The 27,539-nt window shown below is 35.5% G+C and overlaps 2 protein-coding genes across 3 annotated transcripts in view; one reads left to right on the forward strand and one right to left on the reverse strand.

Annotated features, from left to right (window-relative positions):
* LOC139118340 (sodium/hydrogen exchanger 6-like) lies at positions 1–26,515 on the reverse strand. Its single transcript, XM_070681604.1, has 16 exons — positions 26,067–26,515; positions 24,827–25,044; positions 17,600–17,677; positions 17,134–17,210; positions 16,088–16,185; positions 15,608–15,713; positions 12,792–12,918; positions 10,916–11,021; positions 10,444–10,532; positions 9,897–10,010; positions 8,751–8,862; positions 7,567–7,720; positions 7,107–7,161; positions 4,791–4,876; positions 2,322–2,418; positions 1–2,051 (listed from the first exon to the last, which is right to left on the reverse strand). The coding sequence occupies exons 1-16, from the start codon at positions 26,314–26,316 to the stop codon at positions 1,821–1,823; spliced, it is 1,998 nt and encodes a 665-aa protein (XP_070537705.1). The 5' UTR covers positions 26,317–26,515; the 3' UTR covers positions 1–1,820.
* LOC139118346 (LIM and senescent cell antigen-like-containing domain protein 1) overlaps positions 26,501–27,539 on the forward strand; it is a 39,256-nt gene continuing 38,217 nt past the window's right edge. The window contains exon 1 of one of the 2 annotated variants that reach the window (XM_070681617.1): positions 26,501–26,657. In XM_070681617.1, coding sequence (XP_070537718.1) covers positions 26,644–26,657 — 14 coding nt within the window. In that variant the 5' untranslated portion in view covers positions 26,501–26,643. Of the gene's footprint in view, positions 26,662–27,539 lie in introns of both variants that reach the window. The other variant, XM_070681618.1, reaches the window with a different exon arrangement.

Consider the following 27,539-nt stretch of genomic DNA (forward strand, 5'->3'; position numbering starts at 1 on the left):
CAGATTTTATGACTTTAATCTCAAAAAAATCTAAAAATGTATGAATGCCATTAAATTTTTGTAAAAACAACAAGTTGGCCTTGTAACGGGGTAGAAGCTTAACTGTTGACAATATTTTCAATATTTCTATGCAATGTATCAAATACAGTTTCTTGGTGTCTCTCTACAGTATGCTGAAACACACAATGTTCAGTTTGTCAACAAAGCCTGTATATCTAAATATTGGTGATAAAGGAATTTGAGTCTAGACTGAAAGTTATTTGTCAATGATACAAATACATGGTACGTGTACACAGGCTTAGCCGCTATGTTTGCAAGCTGAATACCAGATGGTTCAACATGCTGTAGTGAGTAGATCAAGAACACAGTTGTATAAACTGAACAAAATTATTGTTAAAATACAAAGTTATACAGCTACTGCCCTGCCACTGCCTACGGGCAGTGTCACTGTCACTGCACACCAGTAGTGACAGTGATCATCAGAGTGACTCTGATGTAGTTGAAGAGTTTGGGTCATAGGGCGCTCAATTGACAGTGAAACATACTTGTACACAAGATCAAGCCAGAGAGCAACACATGTAGTAGACTTAACAGTTACCAGAAATTTTTGAATTCTGGCATATGAGAATAATCGAATATTGGAGAAAAAAGATGGGGTCACCATGCTTGATTTTCTGCACATGTATGATGAAAAGTCACAGTTTTTCTGGAAAATCACTTAAAATCAATATATAAAACCATTCATTTTAAGTTCATGGAGTGAATGAAATTTTCACATATAACACAAAAGTAAAACTTTGAACAGTAAAGACTCTAATTTAAATGAAAAAATGTTTGACTACATGGAATAATTTATTTTTTACTAAATTTGCCATTATTACACATTTCTGAGATAAAATGTTTATTTAATGGAATATTTTACCTTCCAGTATTGTCAGTATTTACAAACACGTGCATTTGTAAAACAAGTAGCATCTTAGTCGTATATGTCTTGTACTTTTGAACAAACTATTTTTTTCGGTAGGTCATTGTGCTCAGTTTTTCACGATTTGGCAAAATGTAGCCAGGAATTGACAACTTGCATAATCTCTCATGATTGTCATTTTGTGTGCTCTTAAGCTGGTGCAATTGACCTGGCCAGAGTTGGATAAACTCAAGTTGGCTTAGACTGATAAATCCAAAAAGTCCACTGATGCATTTAGACATGAATCAATGTAAAAATTTGCCTTAGGAATATGGCTCTGCAATCTGCTGATAAGAGGTAGTGTTGAACATCTGGGAGCAGAACTATGCAAAACATATTTATTTTTACTCTGCATGCATTCCTAATAAATATGCAACGATATGATAATTTGGGGGGACTTCAAAAATTTTGATCATATAGACAGGGGGGACTCAAAAATTTTTGAGGGTATTGAGTAGGGATCTGTAAAAAAATGAGATTTCAATCGCGATTCCTTCAGCTGCCGCCCCCCCCCCCCCCCCCCCCCCCCCCCCACCATTTTTTGTGAAAGCAGCCTAAATCAAAAATTTAATTTTTTCCTCATTAACTTAACACAGGGATGGCCAGGTAAATCTTAAGTAAGTTGTTTTGATAGTACAAAAATTTGCACAGTGATCCCCCAATTTTTTCTTGATTTTGAAAGAAAACAGTTGAAAGTTTCCTTCAGGTGAAGTTGGGGAAAAGTTTATCTTTCAATTTCAAAGTGCATACTACCTTAAGATCACAGATAAGATTGCCAGACACCATCACCTTGCAATCCTTAAACCATCTACTTGCTACTATTTGCTTAATCTTTCACTAAACATGCATATCTATGTTATACAAGAGATGCATCCAACGATACACCGGTCTTTGTTTTCAATTCATGATCACCTAATCCAAGATCTCCATCCGCTGTTGCTTCTGCATTTTGTGGATTTGTTGTAATATTTGGTATAATTTGCTCAGTACTGGTACTAGCACTAGGACTGGTCATAGAGTCACCATATGTTACATCATTGTCAAGAATTATCTCAGAATCACTGTCTTCTCGTACACTGCTTTCCTCCTTCAAGAAAAAAATAAAATTATAAAACATTATATTTCCATCCTCAGTTTATGTGATTGATTAATTTTTTATGAATATTTTTCAATTCTTCATCGTAAGTTTAACAAAAAAATTCAATAGTGAATCGTAACACATTCAGTAAAATCTTTCATTCAATTATCATCCATGACAATTGTCCTATCAACTCTGATGCAAAGCTTTATGCGTAGAGTAACCTTATTGGTTGTTTAGAAACATACCACTAGTTTAGATGTATTAAACAGGCCTTACCTGTTTTCTTGTTAAACACTTAGCCACTGGAGCACAACAGTTTGGCAGAGTTTTGTATAAATCAGCTCCACGATTTGTTAGTATTGGTTTCATATAACTATGCATGTGTTAAGGATGGATAATGGTGACTGCATGTACTTCTCATGGACAAAGAAATCCTTTAATATCTTTATTTGTAATAACATCACTTTGAGTAGTTCAGAAGTGAATTGTCAACCAAGAAGGGTTGTTTTCTGGAGGATTGTAGATTGAAAGACCAAGTACATTTGGATGAACACAGACATGGATATAGAGTTGTAAGTACATTTCTGTACATGAAAATGAGTAAAATATAACATGGATAAAACATGGACAAGCTATTACATGTCAGATTCTTGTATCTATGCATGTGATAGCATATCTCAGGTTGTATCTATGCATGTGATAGCATATCTCAGGTTGTATCTATGCATGTGATAGCATATCTCAGGTTGTATCTATGCATGTGATAGCATATCTCAGGTTGTATCTATGCATGTGATAGCATATCTCAGGTTGTATCTATGCATGTGATAGCATATCTCAGGTTGTATCTATGCATGTGATAGCATATCTCAGGTTGTATCTATGCATGTGATAGCATATCTCAGGTTGTATCTATGCATGTGATACCATATCTCAGGTAATGATGATCACTCCTGAAAGTTTAGTTATTGTGAAAAATGAACCTTTAATGTTGATGGTTAAAAGCTACCATGAGATTCAACTCAATGAGTACACACTAACACTACTTACTGCGAACGTCAAAATGAACCGGAGATCAACTTTGATAAGCCCCTATCAATTTCTCTCGCAATCTTCCAATATCCCTAGGAAAACACCCAAGTACTTTGGTCAGTAAACATACATTGCGCCTGCTGTGCTATCTCCATTCGAGCTCCCTATGCAAGCTTCTGCATGGATCAAACCATTTTGCGCCAGTTTACAGCTATGGCTGTTTGATATATATTACAAAACAATGGGAGGCTGGAGTTCCCGAGACAGTATCGTTTAAAAAAATGACACGTTTTCCCAGTACTTTCTTGATCCTGACCCTGCCCAACCCCATCACCTAAATAGAATAATACATTACACAGAACTTTACGTCCGCCATTGTTTATTGTCATTCACGGACCACGATCATCTAAACATGGAGTTTCTTATCTTGAAGCAATTATCCTTCATCTGTGAAGAGTTTTTACTGGTGACTATTACAATTTTCACTGCTATGTTGTTGTTTTCACAAGATGCAGACTGCTTGTAGTCAATGATAGACTGTTTATCTACAGTCCATGAGTCAATAAATGCCAGTTCACATGTGCACTATGCTGTTGATCGGCACATGACGTCCTCATGTCAAGTTTTGGGATTTTTTGATGCTGAAATTTCACCAAAATGCCATTTCTGTATCCAGAGATTGTGTAATGAGTTTGATTTAAAACAGAGATATAAAACACCGTGTCAGTTAATCTCGGAAATTTCGACTGAGTTTTGCTGTCTTTTATCTATGGTTGTCGATCAGTATGTGCACTGCATTAGGGCCTGTAGAGAGAGACCCTGATGTAATCAAGGTATGCCAGTTCATAAAATCATGAGAATATTTTTTTCTCTGTCGACATCGATTTGCCTTACAATGGATTTTTAGGCAAGAAAGAGCATCTTAGAAAAATGGTTGACAGGCATTTCCCAAACCGGTATCACCGCAGAAATGCATGGCATGCTCAGCACTGTGAACGATGTCATAATGAAATACCAGAGAACCGGGCATTTCCACGAGTAGAAGTTCACCGGCGCGGCCGGCCGAGAGTTAAATCAGGGCCTCGCTCAGTACAACGACATTGTCTTTCACTACATATACTAACTGGCTGTATCTCAGTCGTTCCGTGTGAATGTTTCTAATTTTACCGTGGAACTCAACTTGTACTTGAAACATTGCCATTGCCTATTACAGGGTACTGACATTTGTTTACTTTGCAAGCTCATGGAATTTACTATTCAAGTTTGGGTAAAGTATGTCATGTGACATGCCTGCATACGAGGAAATACTTCACGATAACAGGATCGACGCAGGTAATAATGCAGAACAAGTTCTGTGAAAAATCGAGTTGAAATTATTATTACAATTACAGGTCTTAAAATCGCATGCTTTATTTCATTTCTTGTCATCCACTTTGGGCTTCAAAATGGTTTCTTCCGGAAAGGGAGCCAGAAATAGAAGGGAGATCGAATGGCGATAACACAGCAGGTGCCTTGTATGTTTATTGGCCTGTTTATCGGCAACACTAACCAAAGTACCTCGGTGTTTTCCAAGGGATATTGGAAGATTGCGAGGGAAATTGATAGGGACTTATCAAAGTTGGTCTCCGGTTCATTTTGACGTTCGCAGTAAAAAATCTCAATTGTTATTTATCAACAATATTGAATTATACTTTATGCATTATGAAAGGATACTTGTGATCAAAATTGTACCATCGACTTACAAGCCATGCCTGTTCACGCTTTTTGGCTCTTCTTCTCAATCTTTCATCATTTGAATCCTGTAAAAGTACAAAAGACAAAAAGTTGAATGCCAAGGCTGTACAAGTACTGGAAGAAAACTTAGTATTGTATAATTGCTGAATCCTGTAGGCTACTCAACTATGACATTGTATTATTGCTGAATCCTGTAGGCTACTCAACTATGACATTGTATTATTGCTGAATCCTGTAGGCTACTCAACTATGACATTGTATTATTGCTGAATCCTGTAGGCTACTCAACTATGACATTGTATTATTGCTGAATCCTGTAGGCTACTCAACTATGACATTGTATTATTGCTGAATCCTGTAGGCTACTCAACCATGACATTGTATTATTGCTGAATCCTGTAGGCCACACAACTATGACACTGTATAGCTTAATTTGCTGCTCAACAAATATATATGAGTCCTCCATCATGGCATGGAAAGTGCTTATGCTATGTTACAGGTCAGCTCAGTAACATTTATATTGAAGCCCCTAGGCTATTGTTTTTAGGCCAAACAAACAAAATACCGCAATTATACGGTGTCGCTCAAATTTGATAAGAATTGGTACATACCAGTATGGGTACAAAAGATCAACAATAAATGTTGTTTCTATCTGTTCAGTGCAGGAAAATTCTACGTTGATGTTATAACAATGATTTCTGCACAGTACAACCAGAAAAACAACAAGAAATATTTAAACCAGAAAAACAAGAATGACAAAAGTAATTAAGGTCTGAAACTTTAGGTACTGGAGGTCAACTTTAGCAACATGCATAGCAGAAAGGCAGCTAGCCCCCCTTAGTTTGACCATAGACGGTCTTCCTCCCCTCTACTGACGGTCTTCCTCCCCTCTACTGTCTATGGTTTGAGCAGGTCTGTTAATATGTAACAGTTCATAAACAATGACAGGAAATGATTCAAGTCAGTGGAGTAAGCCTGTTTCAAGCCTGTTTCAGGATTTCGCTTTTTCTTACCTCATTTGCACATTTTTGACACCGATGTGTTCATTTGAACAAATTCACATCTCAACCCCTACATCTACCTGTACATCAAATACTGAGACGGTAGCTTTGGCGGTATGGGAGCCTTTGTGTGTGACAGACATACATCCACACATACCCACAAATATACAGACATACAGACGCCACTCAGACTCATCATATAAGCTCTTTTTGGTATTTATATATAAAACCAAATATGAGCTAAAAATTGCGCTGTTCCGATAACCCGACCTACCCCATTTTTTACCAGCCAACCCCAAACTTTTTTGAGCTACGTTAACATGGAAATAAAATAAGAAAGAAAAATCCGTAAAATTCACGCCTTTGTGGTTTTTTTTCTTTTATATGTATGACGCATTTTTCTAGAAATGTTGTGGCCAGTGTTTGACTGCCCTGAACCCAAGAAAAATGCATATTTGAAAATAAAAATATTTTGGAAAAAAATTTCCTGCCGACCATCTACCCTATTTTTGAAAACCATGTTATCGGAACAGCACAATTTATCCTTTTTTTTGGCCTTGGTCAATAGAGCTGCTCATTAAAGGAAAATCCCACCCCCCAAGTTCTCCAGAAAAAAAAACCGCCCAACTCGCTTCAAGATACCGATTCCTAGGTACTCATAGTAACGTGCGTATGCATTTTTTATCTGTTTTATACAAATAAAAACCTACTTGCGTGTAATCATACACAAGTTTTGAAATCGTAACAGAAATGCTGGTAATCCCCACTTCAGTGACTCAAACCTCAATAACAGCGAGTATTGTTCAACAAAATGAGTCTTTTATTTCCAGAACATGTAAATTCTATCAGTCTGTTACTTGCCCAAACAGGAAAGTGCAATTTATTTTTAATTGTCTGATATCAGGTTTTACTTGCTCCGGGCAAGCAGGCAACCATTAAGTTCGAGCCCTGACAATGGTAACTGTGACTTTGGAGTGTGACTAATCTATTCATGAAATGGGGACAAATGGTCATAGAATCACAAAGGTACTGGAAAATTAGCCATTTTTGTTACAATGTTATCATGGGAGCTTCAACGTCCCACTGTTTTTATATCTTATAATAGTTTCTTTGATCTAAAAAGTAATTTTACCAACTGTAACGACCATTATAGTCTCCTAACCTTTCTGTATTTGAGTTAAACTAGGGTAGGGGCCTATACATGGTTGTACAGCATTTTCAAAATCCTCTGAAATCAGTGGGACTTACACTTGGATGAGTGCAGATATATAAATTTTTGTATTTACAAACTTACCCCATCCAGCTGATGAAATACACTTTGTGGTTGGTCATCATCATCTACACCAACTCTAAAACATAATAACAGACAAGTTTATTACAAATGATAATGTAAAAATCATTCCTTCACTGCTTGTTGGATGCAGCATTTGAACACAGCTACTGTAGCTGATGAAATGCTTGTCAGATATACGTATACAATATCAGAAATATCATCATTACAGCATTCAACAAAATCTTTGAATGAAAGATGAATTTCCTTCTAGCGTTTTTTCTATCTTTTGTCCATTTTATGTCCAACAATGAATAGTAGACAATTTTCTCAGATTATAAAAGGTGTTTTGGCTAAAGTCAGAAGAACAAAATATATCTATGATCATCAAATCATATTTAAAACTAAAACATGACCCTAAATTACATTGAAATCGTCCGTGATTTGTTGAATGTCAACAAAAATACACAAGAGATGAGAATACCTGATTTTCAACCATGCTAGCATTTGAGTTGTACCACCACCACACACTACTACAGTTACCAGTACTATCATTAAAGTTGTAGTCAACATGGTCTGTCTTCCAGCTGTTTCTGTGTTACGAATAGCAAGTGCAAATGCTATGGCTCCTCTTAAACCTGAAATCACAACAGATCTTAGATTTACAATAGTCCATATCAATGTTCAAATCAAAGTTTAATTTATTTCAATGTTATCAATCAAGTAATGATTGAAGATTCATGAGTTTACATGACTCACAGACATAGGTTGATTTGTTGTAGACTTTTTTATCACTTTTTGTACAACACTGTGACCAACTGACTTGTTCCTTTTGAATTTTTGAAAATGATTAAAATCATTTTTGATCCATTCCTTGAAAACAAGCATTATACAGTTTTACTGAGCAGTAATTAAGACAGATATTCTAACTTACATCCTAGGAAGGGAAACCTACATAAATCAAACAAGGACAAAGGTAACTATGTGAAAGTCACAAGGGTATACATATACTGGCTGTATTCAGGGCAGAATTGAATGCATACATATACTGGCTGTATTCAGGGCAGAATTGAATGCATACATATACTGGCTGTATTCAGGGCAGAATTGAATGCATACATATACTGGCTGTATTCAGGGCAGAATTGAATGCATACATATACTGGCTGTATTCAGGGCAGAATTGAATGCATACATATACTGGCTGTATTCAGGGCAGAATTGAATGCATACATATACTGGCTGTATTCAGGGCAGAATTGAATGCATGGCCATACATAAGATGCCACTGGTACATATTGATAAAAAATACATGTACACCATTGTCCTTTATAGAGTAGCTGTAGTGCAAATGAATGACTGTTGCAGATATTGGCCTCTTGTTGCAGGCCAATGGCACATACAGAACACATTGGAAGGTCAACACACACAGAAAGGTTAACACACATTGGAAGGTTAACACGCACTGGATGGTTAACGCACACAAACCTTGAAAATGCACTGAAGGGTTTCCTGAGTACCTCTAGCTATGTACTCCAGCCAAACCCTGATGACCCCTGACATTACAACCAAATGCAAAATGTATTTGTCTCCAATAATCTTGACTCCTGTCAGTAAATTCTACAATGGAATCATTCTCTTACATGGATAACATTTTGTTGTACTTACCTGCAAATGTTAACATATGCTGGAAATTCCATGATATTTTATTTTTTCTTCCCAAATTGAGCAGAAAAGACAGTGGGTAGATATTGAACACTCTTGCAATTCCAATTGCAAGCTGATACACATAATTAAGAAAATTTAGGAATTCAAATAAAGAATGGAGCTCTTACAGCATGATAGGAATACTGCCTGCTAATTGTCAATGTATCATGATTTCAAATCTGAACCATGACACAAAAACTCATATTCAATCATGTAGTTTAGTTTGACAGTCCAAAAGGCCAGTATCAAGGTTGCTTTGGTAGTCTCTGATGCAAATAGTAGTCCTGTAGACAGTTAATATTATATATCTCAGTTAGCTTTAAATAAAGGATCTACTGGACAATCAAAACAGCACATAAATCTGTCTGGGTAAAATATTTGTTGATCCAAGATGTCTGACCAAAACATTTGCTAAACTCTGGTAAATGTACTATAAAGTGAAATAGATTCTCTGATAAATTTGCTATACAGCTACTACTCATGCTAAACAATTATTATAATACTACCAGTAACTGACCATAGCTATCACAGGCTGTTACCAATACTTGCCTGCTGTGTTGCTATACACCATTGTTAATAATGACCTGGATTTGACTCCTGATTGTCTATGAATGTCATATATTTAAAATGTCAATGAAGTCAATATATTTGATTTGAATCATGGTTTTGTCAATGAAGTCTATATACTTGATATGAGTCCTGGTTTGTCAATGAAAGTCAACATATTTGATTTGAGTCAAGGTTTTGTCTACAAAATCATTATGCTTTATTATTTGACTCATGGTTTTGTCTATAAAGTCAATATGCTTGATTTGAGTCATGGTTTGTTAATGAAAGTCAGTATACTTGCTTTTAATCAGGGTTTGTCAATGACAGTCAATATACTTGTTGAGTTATGGTTTTGTCTATGAAATTAATATACTTGATTTGACTTGTGTTTCATCAATGGAAAGTCAATATACTTGATATAACAAATGGTTTTTATCGATGAAAGTAAGTATACTTGATTTGACACATTGATTGTCAATGAAAAGTCGATGAGATATGGTTTTTTCTGTGAAAGTCAATATAATTGATTTGAGTGGTGGTTTGCATATAAAAGGATACAAAAGCTGCAGCAATGAAATCAAAATGCCACTGGTGACTTTGAAATGTAAACATGGCAACACCCATGTAAGAAAAGATAAAGTTCTCCGATAAAAAGTTAAGTACTTCAAACAACTGCAAAAAAAAGAAACAAAATTCACTTAGAACAGGGAAAGGTTTTGGCACTGGTTTCCATGTGAGTCATTACCAAAGTTTCTATGGCTTCATTATAGTCTTTTCATCTGAGATATTTTAAATAAACATATATTATGCAAACAATTCACCTGTTTCTAAGGATCAATAAAACAGTTTTATTGATATGGCTGTAGATGTATGAATTCAAAACCAAGGATGAACATTTTGGAGATCAATATGCCTGTAGATATATGAATTCAAAACCAAGGTTGAACATTTTGGAGATCAATATGCCTGTAGATGTATGAATTCAAAACCAAGGATGAACATTTTGGAGATCAATATGCCTGTAGATATATGAATTCAAAACCTGACAGAAAATTTCATGGTTTATTGCCACACAGACTCTAATACCAGATGCTGAAGTTTTTACCTCTTTTGTTCTTCTTTGGGACTCTGTTGATAAATTGTTGAAAGTATAGTGTGCTTGTGCCATTCCACAGAACAACATGGCCACAATACCTTCAAAAAGAAAACACAAAACATTGCAGTCAGATACTGTCATGTATAGTCGTACCTAGCAATTACAGTACAAAATTACAATATATGTCTCATCTTTTATTTACATATCTAAACCTCATAGAATAATGATTGTGATATTCAATTTTCCAAAACATCATACTATATTTTGATTATCGACTTCTACAATATTGTTTTTCATGGATATAGAGGTGCAAAATCAACGGCACCTAAAAATCTTGATTTTGTTGCAATAGTACATCATATGTGAATGAACAAATACTGACACAAAGATTCCACACATCATCATTCCTTTACACCTCTGTCCTTGGCTTTCATTGAATTAAAACAAATGAAAGTAAAGTTATTAAATTGTATCTACTTACCTGTCAATCCAAGAGCTTCAGCAATTAGGAATGCACTGTATGACAACAAACAGAATAAAGCTGTTTCCAACAGAGGGAAATCCTGAATTTTGGTAAATTTGGTAAGGTGAGGAGAAAACATTAAGGAAAATAATCATGAATAAACATGAATATTTGGATAAATCAGATAACTTACAAATAGTTCAAGTTGTACTAAATCAGATAACTTACAAATAGTTCAAGTTGTACTCTATTGTTCATGTATTTGAGCATGAATCCATTGAGGAAACACTGTGATCAAAAATAGTGTCAATGACACTGTGCTCCCATTTTACAGAGATACTAAGTACTAGTACAAGTTGCCTTTATATGTTTTTATCATCTAAGATGGTTAGCATTTCACTATGAACTGTCAAATAAGAGGAACTTTCTAATAATTCTTCGCTAATATTATTTAGCTTTGTTGATTTCCTAATTAATTTGATTATTTAAAACCATATTAACTATTTTTCTGGTCAAATTGATGGGGTTTTTACGGTACATAACCTAAGTTGCATACAAAGTAAGTCAAATTCAGTTAAAATACCAATTACCTCACAAAGCTTCTAATAACACCTCAGCCTGGAGCAGCACAATCATACTCTGCTCATGTTACAAAACCATTCACACAGGCAGTACTTGATTTTGGATCAGTGACCTACTACATTTCACCTGTGTACCAAATTTGAAAGCATAGCAAAAAGTACCAAAAAATATTCAAATTTTGTCTAGAGTTCACCGAGTCATCTTCAGGTCACTCCTACGAACCTACAAACCCAATCAGAAAGTAATGGCATACATAGTTTCAAAGAAGATTTTTTGACCAAAAATGGCAAAAATTGCCCCAAAAATACAAATATGGAAATGTTGCCATCATTTTAATGAATGCTGTTTTAGGTCATCACAAGGCATAAGCACACGAAATTTCAAAAGCAATCAGACCATTGGTTCAAGAGAAAACAATTTTTTACTGAAATGGCAAAAAAAAATAGAGAAAAAATTCATTAAAAATAGAAAGCTGCCAATATTCACACCAAATCTATATGAGTGGGGCCTAAGATACCTAATACGCAAATATGACAATGATCAGATGAGTAGTTCCTGAGTTATTGATTTGTGACCATTTTCACCTTTTTTCTACCTCATTTGCGTATCTATAAGACTAACAAGTTCATTTTAACAACGGCACATCTACACCATATATGGTATCACGACACCAAAAATCACGTTAATACGTCCAGCGGTTTGGGAGTTTTTGATATGGACAAACAGACATCCATACATACATACACACATACATACATACATACATACATACATACATACAGACAGACAGACATCTTACATACAGACTTTTTTCAACCATATAACCTCCCAATTGCCATATATGTATGGCAAATGGGAGCTACAAATACAATCTGACAAAAGATATAAAAGACTTTTACTCTTGGAATTAACTGACAATGTATTGTCTTTTTATCAGCAATGGTGTTTTCACATGTCATTGAATAAAATGCTTGAGTTATACAATTTCTTAGGACTATCACTTATATTATCTCTGCAGAATCAGGAAAATGAAAACGGGATTAATTTTACATGACAATTATCAGCAACAGATCATGAACTGGAAGGGCATTCTATCATTGACATGTATCATATCCAACTTGTCAGTTCATGTATTTCTTTATGTACCATCATCGTAAACCACGCGCCTCTTTACGGCAACAGCTCAGCGCTACCTGTCAAGATTTGATTTTTGCGTAGGTCAGCGGAGCGGAAATTATTGCTCTGGCTCGCGAGAATGTTATGTACTAGTATATTGTAAATGCTGATGTTTATTTGTTGTTGTAAAGGATATCAGTGCATTGATGCAGCCAATTAGACCACCCATGATGAAAGAACCTAGGAATATACCGGCAAAACTACCAATTGCTGAAAATATTGCAACCACATCAAATTCTGAAGCATTGTAGCTGTCAACGGTGCTGCAAGATCAAAGAAAGGAAATATAGGATATCTTTGTTGAGATAATTAATACAAAAACTCCAGTATTTCCCTGTACACAAATCTTAACAATCAACCTCAATCAAGTCATTAGTCCCCACGGACACCATCCGGGGGGACTTATAGGTTTGGTCATGTCCCTGCGTGCGTGCGTGCGTCCGTCCATTCACGCAGATATCTCAGAGATGCCTGGAGCGATTGCATTCAAACTTGGTACAAGAATTACTTCATATGTCATACATATGCTTGTCAATTTGTTTTGTGATACAATCCAATATGGCCACCATGCGGCCATTTTATTACGATTTTTTCATGTACAGAGCCATAACTCAGACATGTTTCAACCGATTTTATTCAAAATTGGTACAAGAACATTGACCTATGTCATACATATGCACGTCAATTTGTTTTGTGATACGATCCAATATGGCTGCCGTGCGGCCATTTTGTTACGATTTTTTCATGTCCTTAGCCAAAACTCAGGCATATCTCAACCGATTTTATTCAAAGTTGGTACAAGGACATATATATACATATGTATGTCTATTTGTTTCATGATATGATCCAATATGGCCACACGGTGGCCATTTTGTTCTGGTTTCTTTCATGTCGAGAGCCATAACTCTGGCAAGTCTCAACTGATTTTATTCAAAGTTGGTACATGGACATTGACTTATGTCATACATATGCATGTCGATTTTTTAGACAGTAAGATCAAATACGGCTGCATGGCAGTGATTTTGTTACAATTTTTTCATGTACAGAGCCATAACTCAGATATATTTCCACCAGTATAATTCAAAGTTGGTATAAGAACATTGACCTATTTCATACATATGCATATTAATTTGTTTTACGGCATGTAGCAGTATCATGTCAATTATTAAAGTTTCGTAATTAGGCTGATATGTCAAGAAATACTGCATCAAATTTCATGAAACTTGGTACCGATGTTAAGCTCACATTGCTTTAACAGTGAAAAAAAACATTTATCAGTGTCATTTTAATTAATTTGTCATTGCATATGTAATGAACTTTCCTAATTAGAGTGATATATCCACAAATAACGCTTCAAATTTGATGAAACTTGATACAGATATTGATCTCATAGTGATGTAAATAGTGCATCAAACTTTATGAAATATGTTACCAGTTATAATCTGTTAGTGTTAGGATAGTATGCAAAAATGTTTGGCAACATCCTGTCGATTAATTCCTAATTGACTCATTTAATGACCTTTTGTAATTAGGATGACGGCCTACATTGGTTTTATGTTTTCACCACTATGGAACTCATTCTTGGCCATTGAGTGCCATCTGTATCAAAGTATTTTTATCACAGACCTAATTAATGAAGAGGACTCTATCCTCTCTGAGGACTTGTAATCAAAGTACCCATTAACAAGTGGGGACTGTGTCATCAACGATGACTTGTTTTACTTACAGCTCATATCCGTACTTTTATATCAACTAAATTAAATTGAGACAATAGCTCTAACTTTTGACAATTATTTTTGTTACAGAAAACATGCACATTTCTTGCACTTCTCTCAGAAGTTTGTTGAATTACAAAGTATTAGTCTTCCAACCTAGATACACTGTGTATTGTTGACAAATAAATTCTAGTCCTGACTGCCATTGTGTATATGCATGCACAATGTGTTGACAAGCTGACCATGGCACAGTCTGACATGACTTTAGATGTAGATCAAGAAATGTGTTTTACAAACAGAACAACAAGGATAGAAAATCAATACAAAGTTACAGACAATGGAAGTTTAAACTTAAACTGTGGTACATATTACAATGGATGTACATGTATAATGGTTATAAAAATACTCTGGTTTGGATCCCTTCACTTATGGAAACTGTGACATAAACAGTTAGCTATTAAGTCTGACAGTTGAAAGTAAGTCATGTTATACAACACTTTGATCAATGCCATGTCAAATAATTGATGGTATATCAAATCACCAGTGATGACATGTCAAATCACTGACGGCAAATCAAATCATTGATAGTACATTGATGACATGTCAAATCATTGACGGCAAGTCATATCATTGATAGTACATTGATGACATGTAAAATCACTGACGGCAAGTCATATCATTGATAGTACATTGATGACATGCCAAATCACTGACGGCAAGTCATATCATTGATAGTAAATTGATGACATGTAAAATCACTGATGGCAAGTCATATCATTGATAGTACATTGATGACATGTAAAATCACTGACGGCAAGTCATATCATTGATAGTAAATTGATGACATGTAAAATCACTGATGGCAAGTCATATCATTGATAGTACATTGATGACATGTAAAATCACTGACGGCAAGTCAAATCATTGATAGTACATTGATGACATGTCAAATCACTGAAAGCAAGTCATATCATTGATAGTATATTGATGACATGCCAAATCACTAACGGCAAGTCATATCATTGATAGTACATTGATGACATGTCAAATCACTGATGGCAAATCAAATCATTGAATTGATGACACGTCAAATCATTAGTGATAACATAACTTAAACAATGACAATTACTGTTTGACACTTCTGCTTACATTATGCAAGATGTAAACATTCTGGAATGATCCACTGACAATAAAAAGTCAAATTGGTTAAATAGTTGATGTATCTATGTCTACTTACGCAGCTAACACAATGGCAACAGCATCATTCATAACACTTTCTCCAAATACTAAGGCATACATATCAACATCCACATGTAAATCATGAAATATTGCCAACACCGTCACTGAAAAACACAGCACCACATTAATTACATGTATCTGTGATGAACATATACAAAATGATGATATGTGATCTTCAATGACAAGAATATAATCAGCATTTATAGATGTACATTTCATTATCTCATTTTTGTTACTATCCTATATTTTGCAGAACAATGTATCCTACATTCACAAGTGTATTTATGTGAAATTTTAGTGAAAAAATCCAAACTCATCAATTTTTAAACATGATTACATTACATCGGAAGCAAATCACTTTAAAAGGTCGAGTTCAGTGTATGCACGGTTATAAAACAGAGATATGTAAATGAATGAGTGATTATGTTTCAAAAATAATATGGCTTCTAAGATGACATTACTGGTAATTTAAACTTACCTGGATCTGTCGCTGAAATTAAAGCTCCAAAAAATAAACAGTCTTTCAGAGCAAAATTACTCCAAGGCATTAACTGGACAAAGCCAAACATTATGAACCTAGAAAGGAGACATAAAGTAGCTTATAACTATTGATGTATGAATAATAAGTGTGGAACCATGACTTGTTTCTTGCTGTGGATATTGTTTTCATCATAATAAACATTCCCTTCTAATGAATTTGTAAGTTATAATTTGTAAGCAAAACAAAATGCTGGATAAACATTTTGGATAGGTAGCAGAACTATTGAAAGAACTTCAAAATCACTTTGTTTATACTTCATGGAATATTATTATTATTATTATTATTATTATTATTATTAATCTTTATTTAAACTCAATAACTCCATAGGTGAAACACCTCTTTTCATGGAGGTCGAATAGATAAAAGAAAATTATATTACAGCACAAACTTGAAAACACAAAAAACATAGAAGTACAAATAGCAGAAATAAAACTACGAAGAGGCATCAGACAAGTAAATAGAATACAGAAAGTTATTACAAGATTTCTTTAAACTAGTCAGTGACTTGGAGTCCCTGATGGCTTTGGGGAATATTGATGCTGTTTTGCTATAGGCGTAGCTATTGCCTTGATTACATGTACTTGCAGTATCAAAGTACAGAAAAATAATTACAAACCAGCAGATGGTCACCATAAGAATTCCATTTAACTATATTATACTATTTCATGATGTAGTTTTAGAAAAGTTTTTTCTATTCTAAAGATAAAGTGTATAGATATGTCTATGTTCAAAGCAAGACGGAACCTTCAGACATGTTGCAGTTCATCAATAAGTTTTCACAGAACTGTCATGTTATCTTTGACAAGGTTCAAAGTTACACACAAATACTAACAAATACAAAGTTGACTGGGAAGCAAAGTTGCTCACACAAAGAGTACTGACAGAATGGGAGCTTTATTATAAAAAACTTTTATGGACTGTGTGTTGGAACCTGTACAGTTTTGAAATAATTGCACATTTGAAAAAGTAAATTTACAACTTACCCAACAACAAAACATGATACAGTTGTACCAATGAATGCAAACATCAGAATTGCTCCCAAATTTCTAAAAAAATGTCTCTGAAAAGACATGAAAAATACACAGATTTACGAGATAAGAAATATACTGTACTATGCATACAGGTATTTCCTTTTTATTCATGCAATTTGAAACTATCAATTTTATTCATGTAATTCGAAACTATCTCACAACATCACATTTTGTGTCAACCTTATTTACATTTCATTCTTTTTGTACATTCACATTCAGATACTGTACTTGTTTTTAAACTGTAAATGAACAATCTGAACAAAACAGATGAGCTGACAAAGTTTATCGTCTAAATAAAGATACCAGTAGATTTGGTATCAGATATATCAGATTAAAATTTTATAATAGATGACAAATTCATGAGTAATATTATGCCCTATTTATTAGTTCAATTCAGTGTAACCAAATAACAACTTACCCTCTTCATACTGTAGCCAGCATTGAAAATAATTGGTGGCAGTAGAATGTTGAAAAATACCTCAGGATCAAATGTTGCCTTGAAAGAATCATATGTAATTGAGTTTACGTTAGATCATTGACATGTACCAGAATAAAACACTGATGCATTTCAGTTTCTAGACAGTTTTCCTTCTAGTTCCCAAGAGGGAATTTATATTATATTCACAGAGAAAAATCTGTCCTTTTCTAACATATCGTTAGTTTGTTTGTTTGTTTTATTAATAATAAATGATGAGTGGCTATAATGCACTGCCTACACAGAATACTTTGTCTTCAGATCAGTGCTTTGGTCCTGCCAACAGAAAGACATATAATCCACATCCCAAAATTTCTTTGTTTAAAAACTGACATCAAATCTTAAAGATATCACCACTTTATATAGCAAGTGTAATTACCTTTGGCCAAGTCCTTCAAGCCATATATGCCGAACTGTGAAAGCTCATTAGATATGCAAATTATAAATTAGCTGATATGAAAATGTGAAATGACTTTTGATATTGTTTTAACCTGGTATAATCATCAACGTGCATAGCATGTTTTGCCAACTTTGATCAAGTAAATCCCAGTATATATCCGTAATTAGAAAAGATCATTGAAAATACAAATTAGGAATTGACTGAAGAAAAACTGCTTAATGACTAACAATGATGTTGTATCATAGTATCTTTAATGTATATAGCAAGTTTCATCAACTTTGGTCCAGTCAATTCAGATATATATCCTTAATTAGCAAAGTTCATTAAATATGTAAATTAGGAATTGGCCGAAGTAAAAATGCTTTATAATGATTTTCAAGAATGTTGTATCATAGTATCTTCAATATATGTAGAAAGTTTTGTCAATTTTGGTCAAGTCAATTCAGGTATCTATCTCTAATTAGGAAAGTTCATTAAATATACAAATTAGGATTGGTTGAAAAGAAAATGCTTAATGACTTTCATAATATTGTATTATAGAGTCTTTAATGTACATGGCAAGTTTCATCAATTTTGATAGAGTCAATTCAGATATATATCCCTAATTATGAAAATACATTTAATATGCAAATTAGGAATTGGCTGAAGTAAAAATGTCTTTTGACTTTCTGTAATATCACAGAATCTTTGATGTATATAGCAAGTTTCAATGACTACAATCAAGTTAATTCAGATATATATATCCCTAATTAGGAAAGTTCATTAAATATGCAAATCGGAATTGGCTGAAGTAAAAATGCTTAATGACTTTCAAGAATGTTGTATCATAGCAGCTTCAATACATGTAGCAAGTTTCATCAACTTTGGTCCAGTCAATTCAAATATGTATCCCTAATTAGCAAAGTTCATTAAATATCCAAATTAGGAATTGGGTGAAGTTAAAATGCTTAATGACTTTCAATAATGTTAAATCATAGTATCTTAAATATACATACCAAGTCTGGTCAATTTGATCAAATCAAATCAGATGTATATCCCTAATTAGGAAAGTTCATTAAATATGCAAATTAGCAATTATCTTTCATGTCACCCCTTAATGGTTCCCACTGCTGATATATCTTGGTGTGATCAACATTTGCAGCAAATCTCATCAAATTGTGTGAAGTCGTTTTTAAAGAGGCACTCCCACTTGGTAACATTTTTAAAACACATTTTTTTAATGCCAACGGTCGATATTTGACGTGGCGACTGCGCGCGGATCGTGAGATATGAATAAAAACATGTCATTTCCCGAGCGTATTTTTCACATCCCGGAGTTTTACGATTGTTTCTGATTTTGACCCGAAATCCCCCGAAGGTTTGTTGTTGTGCTCATTGACGATATTCTAGAGAGTCTATAATAAGTTCAAACGACGCAATTAATTTACTTCCCACTGCAAAGACTTTATATACAGCATTATGCCTTTACCTCAGGTGAGTTTTTTAAAACTTCTCCTTATTTTTGTCATTTTCATTATTCTAAATCAGTTGTATTATATTTTTAACCAATACCACATAAACATCAGGTTTTACGTGTTAAATATTAGCCGCCTCCTATGACTACATTTTGTTGTCTGCCACACAGTACATGTGGTTCACCGCGTGCGTGGTATGCGTCTATGCATACCACGTGGCAGACGATATGTATCAACCGCATGTAACCGTGCTAGTCCCCTATGCAAATTCTGGTGGAATCAGCAAAAATTGTTTTTCATTTTTTCACTAATTCAGTAAGACTCAGCTTTCTCCCACTGGGGCATGACCGAGCACCGACGCGAGTGGTACTGTGGCGTACAGCAGCGTAAGTGTAGACTCGTACTCCATAGCTTAGTTGACAATGGCCCCAGTGTGGAACATTCGATGTTCGGAAGCTGAATTTAGGTGGGCCACCAGAATTCAAACTTTTACTTTTTTGAAGACATGTCTTTATCCATATCTTGTGATCCGCGTGCAGTCGCCACGTCAAATATCGACCGTTGGCATTAAAAAAATGTGTTTCAAAATGTTACTAAGTGGGAGTGCCTCTTTAATGTATATCCATTTTTTTCTAAAATCGTTAATTATGCAAATGAGCAAAAAGTATGCAAGCCACACCCACCAAAACCTAATCAGTTCTTGCCATTTGCTAACTGAATATATGTACCGGATTTGATTCTGATCTGATCAGCTGTTTTTGAGATATCAGACCAACAGACAGACAGACAGACAGACAGACAGACATACACACAGACATACACACACAGACATCATTGCGACATATGCTCAAGTGTGTGAACACATGAGCAAAAAATCTTGAAATCGATTTAGGAGACAACATCATAAAGAAATTAACAGAAAATAGTCAATAGTGATTCAAAGAATAAAGAAACAGCATTATTTGTCAATATGAGTTCCATCATTGAAATTTATCTGTGTGCACACCTCATGTACAAGTCATCCAATATTTGTTCAATTTGATTTCTTACAATGTCACCATATTTATGCATATGTATAGACATGATGCTAGTATGTGAAAACAGGTAGATGTAGAGGTACATGTACAATATGTTATGATTATCAACTTTGGATGTTACAAATATCAAACATTGCTCTAAAATGCACAATTTTTATAACTGCTCCATGACATGACATGATATGGAGACAAAAGGCTGATTATGGATGCCTGAATTCTGAAGTCTTTCTCCATGATCACACATTTTACATGATAACTGATGCAAGTCACACAATCCATTGTCTCGAAGTCACTGACTGATGAACTGGGCAACAGAGTGTAATGTCTGTATGACCTACCATCATTCTGATCAGCATATTATAGATGACAGAAAGTGATGCTTGTTTAACCAAACATTACCTCAATAGCAATATGATGTGAACTTGATTAATACATAAAATCTGCTTGCTGTAAAAAAATCTCCAGTAGTGCTTTCCAGAGCTCAGTATTTTATAAGATTTGACAAACATTACTTGTTCAAAAATGATGAAAGACATACTAAAGGAATTGTGGTCAACTAAAACTTTGTGTATATATCTGAAAATGTTCCTCTTTTGTATTGTTGTCTCATAAAAGGTGCAAGCAGCCATTGATAAATCTGAGATGTATCTATGTAGAGTACACTGGAATGATGTCAAAAAGAGTGATGAGAAATTGAGTTCAGGAAGATGAAGGACTTGAATACTTCAAAGAAAATGTCCACATAACTGCCAATAACAAACGGAAATTAATCATGAAGACAGTGTTCGAAATAATCGGTGGCAACGGTGGCATTTGCCACCAAAACCTGTCAATCTGCCACCAAAATTTTTTTCTGGTGGTATTTTTCTGCCACTAAATTTTGGGTCATCATGTCATCGATCCTACGGCTTGAATAAAGGAACATCGAAGGAACACGAGTTGTCTGACGGCGGAAAAACTCATTAGCAAAATAAACTAATTGCGACATTTTGGCATGAATGAAAACATAGCGTGAATCCAAACTTGTGATTGGCTAATCTCCATATCGATGACAGCAGCTTTTGTACACTTGACATGTTGTTGCCCTCTGTGATAGCCGCATATGCAGTCATACGGCACAAGATAAAAGCATGTTGTGACATTTTGAAAACAAAGCCAAACTGCAGCCTGCATGAATTAAATAACAATAAATACTTGCAATTCATTAGCCAGTACAGGGCTCAAAATTCCTATCGCCCGACGCCCAGCCGTGGCTAGTGAATTTTGCGTTCGGGCAAGTAAAATCAATATGCTTCCTGTCCAACGGGCAAGTGCACCAGCGGTTGAATTAACTAAGCTCTGGACAATTCAAGCTTGAAAACGCATTTCATTAGGTCTGTACACGCCTACAATCATTGTGAAGTCCTTCAACTCTCAGAAGTTTTTTCTGAAAACCCTTGAAAATCCGCCCGACATCGCAAAATAATCGTTCTTGCTGTTGTAAAACACAAAAAGTCGTAAAAATAGAGTTTTGCGACATATTCTCTCCGACGACACGGAGTGAACTCTCACTGTTTTGTATGTGTGCCGTAAAGTGGTACGGTCTTGACAGTGGTTGCCATTCTCTTTGTGCAAGTGTATGAGTCGTATGACAGTCGATCGGCTTCACTCGATAGTGTAATTGCACCATGTGCTTGGTAAATGGATGTAAACTTATTCGAAGCCATGGATCTCGGCAATGCTTACTGTTCAACGCAAATCAACCCCCAGTTGAAAAAGTACAAGTTTACATCATAGTCGAAACGGGCTCAGTCGACATGCAGACAGTTTCAAATTACGTGACCTTGGTTGTTAGGGATCGGCTCTCACTTACAGAAAACAAATCTGCACTGAAGAGTATAACGAATTCAAACGAAACTTGAATCTGCTCTCTTGACGAATACATTTATCAAAATAAAACTTTGAAAGAAGGCTGTGCTCAGTGAGTAAACATGTAAACAGGTAAAAGGGTTGCAGATGTACATGTGCATATGCATTGGCAGATAAACACTAGCAGAGCAGTTGTTTGTGATCTCAGCTTGATAATAAAGAGCAGCAGCCAGCTATGCACATTGTAAATCACACAATCTTATTACTCTTATGCAAATATTTTAATTTGGGTTAGGTTGTGGAAAAATTCCAAATTCAGAGATGTTTTCTAGATGGCCAAATCTACAGAAAACAAGTCATTGTTGATGACACAGTCCCCACTTGTTAATGGGTACTTTGATTACAGGTCCTCAGAGAGGATAGAGTCCCTTCATTAGGTCTGTGATAAAATACTTTGATACAGATAGCGCTCAATGGCCAAGAATGACCTACATACAAGAAAGACCTACATATGTATGACATAGATTAATGTCCTTGTACCAACTTTGAATAAAATCGGTTGAGATATGCCTGAGTATTATGGCTCTGTACATGAAAAATCGTAACAAAATGGCCGCACGGCAGCCATATTGGATCGTATCACATAACAAATTGACATGCATATGTATGACATTAGTCAATCTCCTTGTACCAACTTTGAATAAATTCGCTTGATACATGTCTGAGTATTATGGCTCTGTACATGAAAACATCGTAAAAAATGGCTGCCTAGCGGCCATATTGGATCGTATCACAAAACAAATAGACGTACATATGTTTGACATAGGTCAATGTCCTTGTACCAACTTGGAATAAAATCGGTTGAGATATGCCTGAGTTTTGGCTCTATACATGAAAAAATTGTAATAAAATGGCCGCCTGGCGGCCATATTGGATCGTATCACAAAACAAATCGACGTGCATATCTATGACATTGGTCAATGTCCTTGTACCAACTTTGAATAAAATTGGTTGAAACATGTCTGAGTTATGGCTCTGTACATGAAAAAATTGTAATAAAATGGCCGCACGGCAGCCATATTGGATCGTATCACATAACAAATTGACATGCATATGTATGACAGTAGTCAATCTCCTTGTACCAACTTTGAATAAATTCGCTTGATACATGTCTGAGTATTATGGCTCTGTACATGAAAACATCGTAATAAAATGGCTGCCTAGCGGCCATATTGGATCGTATCACAAAACAAATAGACGTACATATGTATGACATAGGTCAATGTCCTTGTACCAACTTGGAATGAAATCGGTTGAGATATGCCTGAGTTTTGGCTCTATACATGAAAAAATTGTAATAAAATGGCCGCCTGGCGGCCATATTGGATCGTATCACAAAACAAATCGACGTGCATATCTATGACATTGGTCAATGTCCTTGTACCAACTTTGAATAAAATTGGTTGAAATATGTCTGAGTTATGGCTCTGTACATGAAAATATCGTAATAAAATGGCCGCCTGGCGGCCATATTGGATCGTATCACAAAACAAATCGACGTGCATCTGTATGACATATGAAGTAATCCTTGTACCAAGTTTGAATGAAATCGCTCCTTGCATCTCTGAGATATCTGCGTGAACGGACGGACGGACGCACGGACGCACGCACGGACGCACGCACGGACGCACGGACATGACCAAACCTATAAGGCCCCCCGGACGGTGTCCGTGGGGACTAAAAACCAAAGTATTCTCACATTTCTTCTGCGACATTTCAGATTTGGTAATAGTCCTTCATCTATACAAGAATGTAGTTAATGTTTGAATCTGTTTTTTCCCTCTTTGAATTCACTTCATATGGCCAAACTCTTGCTCTCTGTTACAAATTACTTGTCCAGTTATTAGATATTTAGGGCAAGTGATTTTTCCTCTCGGGCAAGTAAAAATGAAATTCACGAGTCCCACTGTTAGTAAATTTGAAATTTTTTTTTCGAGGCCTGCAGTATGGGTTGATTTTTTGTGACGTGTACTTACCATATTTTCAAGAATTTATAAATTAGAATGAGTATGTGGCAATGACAAAATTTTGTATTATACCGATCACACGATGTGTTAAACTGCCACCAGATTTTTCATAATTGCCACCTGATTTTATATCCGGTGGCAAACTTTTGCCACGAGAAATAAAAAAGTATTTCTATCCCTGTGAAGAAATATGTCAAACAAAAACCAGAACAATGGTAAGTTCAGTGTATCGAGCTCCTTTGAAATATTCTCTGTTATCCACCTTCAAATGCATTATTTTAAAGAGCATTTACACTTGATGATAAGACACTCTCTGTCAGATTACCGGTATATCACCTGAGTGTAACTACACGGTCGAGTATACATCTGTCACAGTTTTAGAATGATGAAAAATACTACTTTACCTTCTCTTCCAATTCAACTTGTACTTCTGATATAGTATCATGAATTATACCCTGTAACTCATAGGAAAATGTCTTGACTGGGTGACTTTCATTTGGATGATGTAAATACAACCATAAGATTTCTGGTGCTAATGTATAGTTACTGGCTTCATGGATGCTGTATGGTGTTCTGGAAATTCTTCTACTAGAATAACGGATGATGGCTCCAACTATCATTCCTACAAAAAACAGCATATCAACATATCTATATGTTTTGCAAGCTATTAAGTCAAGTGTTTCAATAGAATGCATAATTCATGTTTTCTTTAGAATATACCAAAGAGTGAATCCCCTATTTAAACAAAATCCTCCTCAAAATAAACGCAAATGGTGAATATTTAGTGAGTCCTGAAACCGGTATATTTTCACTGCCCACATTGTGGGTATAGACACGCTGCAAGTAACATACGCTGTCTATGTCATAATGTGTCTGCAATATTGGCAGTAGGTACCCCCAGTTCTCTATGATCATGAAGTCAGAAGCTGGTGAATTTCCTCCAGGAAGCAAAATATGATTGATATATATGTTGCAGGGAAAACTAAAGTGTATCGTAGCTGTATTGAAGTCGTAACACATTGGGATCCAATACTATTAATGTAAAATAAAGGTTTGGTGAAAGTTACGACTTCAATACAGCTACGATACACTTTAGTTTTCCCTGCAACATATATATCAATCATATTTTGCTTCCTGGAGGAAATTCACCAGCTTCTGACTTCATGATCATAGAGAACTGGGGGTACCTACTGCCAATATTGCAGACACATAGACAGCGTATGTTACTTGCAGCGTGTCTATACCCACAATGTGGGCAGTGAAAATATACCGGTTTCAGGACTCACTAAATATTCACCTAATTGATGATTTCCTAATGTAACGGGGATTACCTTCTTTTGTGACGCTGTTAATGTAAATACTACGGAATTTTCATGTCACAGTGACGTAGTGTTCATCTATTTTCTAATAAATGGAGCATGCTTTCCGGAAGCTCCACTGCAATACTATTAACTTGACAAGTACATCACATAGGGGATGCTATGCAGAAAGTGAGAGTGACTGTCACATGATTGTGGCTATTTCATTATTTGGGTCGGAAAAATTTGAACAGAGTTGTGCAGAAGGCTTAAGATCTATTACAATATACCGTTCTTTACGTGATCCTTGCTTAATAGGATCCGATCGGAGTTTAACATGACTTACCGTATATCATTGCCAGCCCTGTCTCGTGTAAGAAACGGAACCTGTGGTGCTTGAAGAGCCATATAGTCAACACAGTTAAAACCAACAAGAATATAAAAACCAGAAGGTTGATGCTATCTAGTCGGTGTTTTTGGATAGCTTCTGCTTCTAACTCAGCTTCCGGATCTTTGAATGTTGCCTGTACGGCGAAGGCAATCGGTAATATCGCAAATGACAACAATGTACATATTCGAGTGATACTGAACGCCATTTTGGGACGGCCCCCTTACTGCTTCTCCACATAGACGTCGACGGCCCCTGCGTAACCTTTTAAGTTAATGAAAATAATAACCACTTCATGTATGGCAGCCTCAAACCGACGAAGTCATCGACAACGACAATATAGTCATAACGTTTATAAGTGATTTGAATCATCGCAACTATTTGTTTTATCAGTCTACTTCAGGGATCTGTTGGAAAGGAAATATTCAAAGACGGTTTTACTCAAAGCTTAAAACTGGGTGACTCATATCGATAAATTGACCGTAATCATAGGTGGTTCTTCTAGTCAAATGTTGGGAGAAACTTGGCAGGGCTGATGACGCTCGGAAGGTCAGTAAGTTTGTGCTACTCTAGTACCTTTGCTAAAGCAAAACAGTATTTCTTGCTTGCATGATCATGTCAGTCGTCTTCTTGTCCTTTGATCGTGATATGTCTAATGACGAACACAGCTTTTTATTTCAACGAGATACAAAACTCTTTCTACATACGTACTGCAGATTGTTGTGTGTGCCCGGCCCAACCCATCCGCAGATGTCTCACTCTTCACAAGCACAAGCAATTATCAACTATTTATTTCAGCTCAGACTTGCTTTATAATATCATCTTCTGGCGATAGTTTTCGTCTTCGAAACTATGGAAGAAGTATAGATAGATATAAGTTAGACTCTAATACGACATTGAAGTACAGTCAATTGTGATTACACAAACTGGTTACCCACATCGTCAAAAAAACGAATTCCTTCAAGCAGATAGTTTTACTGTATTGCACTGTTGAGCTTTGATAGAGAAGCAACTCCAAATATGGTCATGCAATGTAACCATATACATACAGATATGCCTAAACAGTTTGTTTTCACATCGTATTGCCTGTACAAATTCTGTATCTTACTGCATCAATTGTCATAACAGTTTCTGTATAACATCATCTTTGAAACTGTCAAGGCAGTCGAACTTGGTCTATGCGCAGCGCTATGCTTAGTTAGATGTCAGTGTTAATATACATTGTCTTCAATGTTTCCCATGAACATCCATCAGGCCCAGTTTAATAGGGTCAGTGACAAGACACTCGGGATGTGTTACAACTTGTGTGTTTCCAGATTGATCTAGTAAAGTAGAGAATGTGCTCCAAAGTGTGAGCTATGACTTTGCTTCAGTCATATTTGCAAAAAGACTTCAGCTTCTTCCCCTAAGTATGTGTGCCAACGAACAACA

Source organism: Ptychodera flava, chromosome 19 (assembly GCF_041260155.1).
Source record: "Ptychodera flava strain L36383 chromosome 19, AS_Pfla_20210202, whole genome shotgun sequence".
Lineage (NCBI taxonomy): Eukaryota > Metazoa > Hemichordata > Enteropneusta > Ptychoderidae > Ptychodera > Ptychodera flava.

What these genes read in the sequence shown, in the direction of transcription:
- LOC139118340 (XM_070681604.1), bottom strand. Translation starts at nt 26,316, where the DNA reads ATGGCGTTCAGTATCACTCGAATATGTACATTGTTGTCATTTGCGATA. An exon ending in AATTTCAGCGACAGATCCAG is followed by an intron (nt 15,714 to 16,087) that starts GTAAGTTTAAAT and finishes TGTGTTTTTCAG; the next exon opens with TGACGGTGTTGGCAATATTT. An exon ending in CTAGCATGGTTGAAAATCAG is followed by an intron (nt 7,162 to 7,566) that starts GTATTCTCATCT and finishes ATTATGTTTTAG; the next exon opens with AGTTGGTGTAGATGATGATG.